This window comes from Notothenia coriiceps, unplaced genomic scaffold (assembly GCF_000735185.1).
Source record: "Notothenia coriiceps isolate Sejong01 unplaced genomic scaffold, NC01 NC01_scaffold00024054, whole genome shotgun sequence".
NCBI classification, from domain to species: Eukaryota; Metazoa; Chordata; class Actinopteri; order Perciformes; family Nototheniidae; genus Notothenia; species Notothenia coriiceps.
Window position 1 is genome coordinate 1 of NW_011356755.1, and position 7,183 is coordinate 7,183.

The 7,183-nt window shown below is 42.1% G+C and overlaps 1 protein-coding gene across 1 annotated transcript; it reads left to right on the forward strand.

The window, feature by feature from the left end:
- Positions 1–382: 382 nt before the first annotated feature.
- LOC104954847 (peripheral-type benzodiazepine receptor-associated protein 1) lies at positions 383–6,979 on the forward strand (the record flags this gene model as incomplete). Its single annotated transcript, XM_010782034.1, has 5 exons — positions 383–492; positions 1,446–1,566; positions 2,299–2,445; positions 3,552–4,077; positions 5,283–6,979. Coding segments are annotated over 5 exons (1,317 nt in total), but the record flags the coding sequence as incomplete, so codon positions are not given.
- Positions 6,980–7,183: the final 204 nt, after the last annotated feature.

Sequence of the window (7,183 nt, forward strand, 5' to 3'; positions counted from 1 at the left end):
GGGGACTTCGGGTGGCAGTATACGCCGTGAAGTTTTTTGCGGCCTGCCAGTAAACACAAAGCAGAAGAAGAAGATTTGAAGTCAGCGGCTTCATTTGTTTAATCTTCCCTCAGGGAATTTGTCAAAAAAAAAATTGAAATCCATTCCATGAGCTATGCCAATCTTTGAATGTTTTGGGTTATGTTGTTGAAAGAGGAAACACCTGAGAGCAGTGATTGAACAATGAGACACTGAGATAAGACGCAGTATACACATATACACACGTACATGTGATACAAATTGGTAAAAATTATGTAATTACAAACACTTAAAGATCTTATTAATAAATGCATTTTCATTTAGTTATAGATGTATGTATAATGTGTTTGTGTGTCTCTTTCAGACTTATACAGGTCAGTTCGTCTACCATCTCCTGCCAGTGCTCAGCAGCTCCACCATCCAGTCTGTCCTGGCCTCCATCGGCTACCTGCCCCACACTGACACTGCTCTGAGGTAGGACCATAGGGACGGACACACACACACACACACACACACACACACACACACACACACACACACACACACACACACACACACACACACACACACACACACACACACACACACACACACACACACATATTTGTGTAAACAGTGACATTTGCCTGAACTTGTCTATTGTTTATCCAGCCCATCTAAGACTTTACCACGCCTGACTGTGCTGTGATTGGCTAGTATTGTCTGGACACCTCCCTTCCCTGTGATTGGATACAGTGATTTATGATGCTTTAAATAATTATGACTTTGTTTCGCTCATTTACCTTTAACAGTTTGCCATTACAATCCGTTACAATCAGAAGCCTCTCTCTCCTTCCTGTAGATGTGAAATGATGTCATCAGAGCGCGACAGAATAGCTGATTTTAGTTTCTTCAGCTGCTGCCAGAAAGTGTGTAGTTAGGGGGAGATTTGAGGGTGCGCTAGCTAGCTAATTAGCATCAATGCAGATTTCAATGCTGCCTCAACAAAGACTTTGTCATATGAAAGTGGGTGGGTGTGATTTGATCTGAAATTGATAGACGCTGCCTGAACTTAAATGATGTCTTAAATTAAGTGAAGTGCTGACGGAGCAAAACAATTATATTACAGGCGGAGGTATATTTTTTTCAAAATATCTAAGCAAAGCATGTCAAGAAAATGGCAAATAAATCTTATTTACAAGTGGACACATGTCGTATCCCCCAATATTTACACAAAGTCTCAAAACTGTAAACCTAACTGTCAGCTGTGTTGGGTTTTGTCAATAGTGACTACATGTTGGGGGTTTGAGATTGAATGGGAGTGGAGTGAATCTTGAAGCAAATGGAGAAAGCCGCAGTTTGATTCAAGCCCAGCTTCAGCATTTGGTCTGCTCTCCTCATCACTTTGGTCTTGCTCTCCTGAGCTGTCTAACAGTTGGATGTTTCAGTGAATACAGACTGAGTGAGGAGGCGGACCCTCAGAGGGCCCAGCTGCTGGGCTTCCAGCTGCTGCTGGCCAGGGTGGAGTGTTCCAACCTGCTGGAGCTCCTGGAGAGGCTGGGACCACAGGTAAACCATAAATCATCAAATGATAATATAATCAAACAGCATCCAATTGTATAGTCAATTAAAATGTTTACCTAATAAAGTCCATATGGGGATTTCTATTTGAAGGAAAATTCTTTCAAAAGAGTCTGAGTCTGTACAAAAATGAAAAACATAAAAAAACTGAAACCAAATCCTTCACAAAGCTTTGAAAATCCAAATCATATCAAATCACATGATGATCACATGATTTATAAAGCACATTATCATAAGTTATACACTAGCCTCACAGGGTTAGATATTATTTACAGCATACAACACCCTCTATCCATTAACACTTGTAGCGCATAAGGAAGAACTCCAAGTTTTAAATGAGATCAAAATAGAAAGTAACTTTATGAGGAAACAAAAGCAGAATCCCATAAAGAACTAAAAGGAAGATATAGTTTGAGGCTGCAATGATAGGAATCAGAAAGCCATGACAGAAGTGTACTTTAGGAATAGGATTGCAACTTCAAAAAAGAAACACCTGTATCAGACATATGGCTCGTAATATTAATAACATTTTGCCCTGAACAATGATCAAACAGTGCATGCAGCTCATTACTATGGAATATAAACATACCATACTGATGGGGATACTCAGTGACCCCCTGTCCCCCACCCAACAATGAGATGTGATCGAGTGGCAGCCATGGTCAAAGTGATTCAGTCTAGTTCAACTGCTTTCATGTGACCGGTCTGATTTCTCTGCAGGAGTGGCTGGATGTTCTCCAGAGGAAAGCAGGGCCGAAGACCCTGGAAGAGAACACAGAAGAGAACACAACTAAAGGTCAAAAGGAGGAGGAGGAGGAGGAGGAGGAGGAGGAGATAAAGAAGGAAGAGGAGGCCGATAGAAGAGAGGTAAGACAGATGGCTGGTTGGCTGTGATGACAATTAGAAGAAGGGAAATGAAAGAGAGCTGACAAGATATCGGTCGAATTAATGCATATCAATCAGTGCGGTTTCCTGCTGTGATGAACAGATCAGAAACCTTCCTGCTATCAGAACAGTAATGGATCGACATGTTTCTCATCGTAGCAGCATACAATGAGAAACACTGCACAACTTTAAACAACAGAAGGAATCACATTGATAGAATGATGATCAAGAACAGCGTGTTAAAGCACAGCATGTGGAGGTTGTTTCACGTAGTTCTGTCAGCAATGTACCTTCATCCACTACCTTCTGTACCAACTCTAGTGTATTCTCAATATGTACCATATGGGATGGGAAATATGTCTATTTTCAAATGCACTCACTCGTCTTAATGTGTCACTGTCAAATCAAGACTCACCATGTTTCGGGAGGATCTCCATTGGTACTCAGTGGCGGATAGTAACAAAGTACATTTACCCAAGTACGGTTCTTAAGTACAATGTGGTACTTGTACTTTAACAGAGTATTCTCAGTTATTGCTACTTTATATTTCTACTCCACTACATTTATCTGACAGCTTTTGTTACTAGTTACTTTTTAGGTTTAGATTATTAGCTAATATAATACAAAATATAAATAAATGATTGAAATAAACCTACATTTACACATATATTTATTGGTTAAGATATCCAGCAGCAGTATGTAAAGTTATTCAAATGAGCTCAAGTTGTGGGGTAAAAACACATGAATAATCATAATGGTAACCCAGTAACTCATTATACGAATTGGAAATAGGCCATTACGCATAACGAGTACTTTTACTTTAGTACTTTTATTTTTAGTACTTTATGTTTATTTTGATCCCAAAACCTTTGTACTTTTACTTAAGTAAGATTTTGAATGCAGAACTTCATCTTGTAACAAAGTACCTTTCAAATGTAGTATTGCTACTTTGATGAAGTAAAAAATCTTCACCCACTACTTGTATTACTGCTAAATGAGAAGGTCTACTACAGTGAATGACAGAATACTTCACCAAACAGCCTGAGGCCTGCAGAACCTGCTAACACACATCTGTGCTATTTCTCCAGGATCCTCAGAGTTCAGCCAACCGGCTGGAGTTGAAGCCTCAGCCTCAGCCCAAGCCCCGCCGCAGCCACCTCACCAGTGTGGATCAGTCCATCCTGGAGATGCACAAGTCCTACCCTGACCTGTCCATCAAGGGCCGCCGCCTGGTGCCGCACAGGGCCCCCAGAGAGGACAGCAGAGGGAGAGAGGGTCCTCCGGGCAGCACCAACATTCACTGTGATGAGGCTGGAGCTGATGGAGGCACCACAGCTGCTGCTCCCTCTGTCCACAGGACGGAGGATGGCCTCACAGCTGAGGGAGTGATGGGTGAAGAAAGCAGAGGCAGTGGCTGTTCTGACAGGATCAGTGGAGGGAGCGCCCCCCCAGGAGACGCCCTCAGCAGCAGTACCACTGATGGAGGCAGAGGGGAAGAGGAGCTCAGTGGTCCTCTGGGTGTTTCCCTCCACATCACTCTGAGAGCTGGATCTAAAGGGGAGCAGAGCCTGAAGCCCGGAGACCCTCAGGCCACAGCAGAGCACTCTGCAGCAGGTAACACTGCATTTAAAGCATTCAAAACAAGTTGTATTCAATATTCACCATACCAGCTGATTCATCTGCACCTACACCAGTACTTTCACAAGTCGTGCTGCTCAATTTAGACAGAGGTGGAAGTAGTACTCAGATTTTATTCTGCAGTAAAAGTAGCAGGACTTAATTGTGTACTGTTACAAGTAAAGTACCTGCATATAAATCTTCCTTGAGTAAAAGCACAAAAGCTTGCACTTAAGAATCTAAAGTTAAAGTAGTCTAGATGCTTAATAGTCCAGCAGATATGTGAAAGAATTGTGCTTTTGATGTTAAAAACATGAACTTTGGCACACTGTTAGAGCATGCCCTAAGAAAGATTTTTGGCTTTTGGGCCATCGCATATTTGTCCAATGGGTCCAATTGTGGCCATTTTTTAAATGGCCGCCATTGGCTGTTATTTTTTCAAGTAGCAGCCACAAATATGCGATGGACCTATAGCCAAAAATCTTCCTTTGGGCATGCTCTTACATTGTGACAAAGTTAATATTTTTATCATCAAAAGCACAATTCTTTCAGATATTTCACATATCTGCTGGACTATAATGGCTCATTTCAGAATGATATTCATGGAATTCCTGAATGAATGGCTAAATGCAATGACTTGCTGCTGGATAGCTAGAAGAGGCTCTATTCTGCTTTATGGGGTCTCCCTCTCACTACAGGAGTAGTGTGTGATATATATATATATATGATATATATGGTGTTCCCTTCATAGGGAGTTTCTCCCCCACACACATGAACCTGAAAATGAGTTGCATTAAGTGAAAGTAATCAGGTAAGGTACAAGTAAATCAAAAGTATACCTAAGTACAGTACTTTAAATGTACTTGAATATTGACCACCACAGCACATATATGAGCCAAACTAATAGGTGCACAAAGAGAAGCCCACACAGATTTATTCTCAATTTTCAAAATATGAAACAAAGTGCACTGCATGCTTTCACACCTACAGTAAGTCAAACGGGGCCTGAGAAGAGACAATGAGAGGGTGTTCCCACAGAATACAAAACGTCAGTTTATTATCACAAAGCCTGAGCCTCATTTTTAATATTACGTTACTGACTCTCTTTTTCAAGTTTCATTTAGCTCAAGAATCGAAGGTTCTGTTTCTCACTGTACTGAAAATGCACCCGCAGTATAAACGTGAAACTCTGATTTACACAGACCTTCAGAATAAGACCGCCGCCCCCCCAAAGCTGTCCTCTCTGAGCTCCCTGGAAGAGGGTCAGATGCTCAAAGAGCTCAGAGAGAGGATGGGCCAGCTCAGTGTGCAGGAGACCAGTGAGGAAGGGAAGGGAAGACATCACAAAAGAGAAGAGGACAACACGGAAAAAGAGAGGAGGAGGAAAGAGAGGAAGGCCAGCACAGAGGGGGGGGGCGAGGAGCAGACCCTCAGGACCCCTCTGATGGAGCCGGGTCCAGCCCCCTGCCCCCCTGCCTCCTCTCAGCTCCATCCCGCGGAGGAGAGGGAGCACCCCCCACTGAGCAGCGGGACAGCAGACTGCCAGGTAGTCTGTGCAGGAGAGACGGGCCGGGGGGGGGAGGAGGAGCTGGCTCAGAGCTTTGTTATCCTCTAGCACAGGGCCGGCAAACTCAGTTTAGTTCAGGGGCCACAACAGACACATCTGACCTCAAGTGGCGCAGCAAAGTCCTATCATAATAACCTAAAAGCACAACTCCTTCCCTTTGTTTGAGTGCAAAAAAGTACATTCCGAAAATGTTTTTTAATCCACTATCTTTTTTCAAAACATTATGAACAACCTGACATTTCTTAAGATAAATAAGTACAATTTCAACAATTGAATGCCTCAGTTTATAATTGACACATGTGCATTACAACTTACACATCACAGTATGTAGTGTAGTAATTTGGACCCTCTGAACTGACACACCACCATACAAACTGGGGACACGTTTTACCCCCGCCTTGTAAATGTATCAAATGTATAAATACAAAATACCTAAAAGTTGAGAAAATTGCTAATCTTATTTTCAAACTTTGCAAAGCTGGCCGTATGTCTGACACCCCTGCTCTAACTTCACAAGAAATCAAATGCTCTTAAGGTTGATTTACATGATGGAAATGATGAATAACCATACTCAGCAATTCCAATATCGACCAAGATTGACCTGTACATATTTCAAATGGAAACTGAAATGATCTGGCTCAGTAGAAAGAATGTTTTTTACCACCCTTCTTCTTTGCCTTTTTTTTGTTGTCTCCTGGCAAAATGCACTCTGGTAAGCAGTGATGATGTAGTGTAAATGTTTAGGGCTTTTATTGTCAAAGGTATGTGCTGCTGTCTACAATGCAGGAGCCATTAAGAGTGTGACATCTTTGTTCAGACTACTGACCTACAGTGTCTGAAAACGTAAGCATTCTTTTTCGTACTTAAATGCAGCCTCATCTCCTGTGGGGACAGCGACCTGCTGGAAGGATAGCAGAGTGAAAGAGAGGCTTATAGCAAAGATGGTGTCAATATCCTATAGACTACATTGGACACAACTATTTTCCTCAGAATGATAAGTTAGATTTGTTTGCCTATTGTCACTTTAAAAGAATGAGATTGAATAACAAATGCAAAAACCCCATGTATGCATACTCAGGTGGAACTCTGCTGTGACTCAGGAGTGTCTGCAGCTGCTCTGCATGTAACAAGCAGGACACACGTGTTGAGTCCCTCCAGATACATATTCAGTGAAACCACATATAAATAAATAAAAAGATAAATAAATCCTGTTTATTGTGTACAAGAATATTGCATTTGATTAATTGTTTCTGTGAGGATTATCAAAGACCCCCATCACCCCAGCCACAAACTGTTCTGTTTGCTGCCGTCTGGCAGGCGGCACCGCAGCATCCGGACTAAAACCACCAGACTCAGGGAGAGCTTCATCCCACAGGCCAGAAGACTATTAAACACCTGAACTTTGAAACAACATCCATAACATTCATCTGGCTGCTACTTAGAAATTATTTGGGGGGTAGGACACGTTTGATTCCTGTTTTGGTTAGTGTGCCGTCGATGGGTTTAATTCCATTTCAAAGTGCTGTTTGGTGTAAA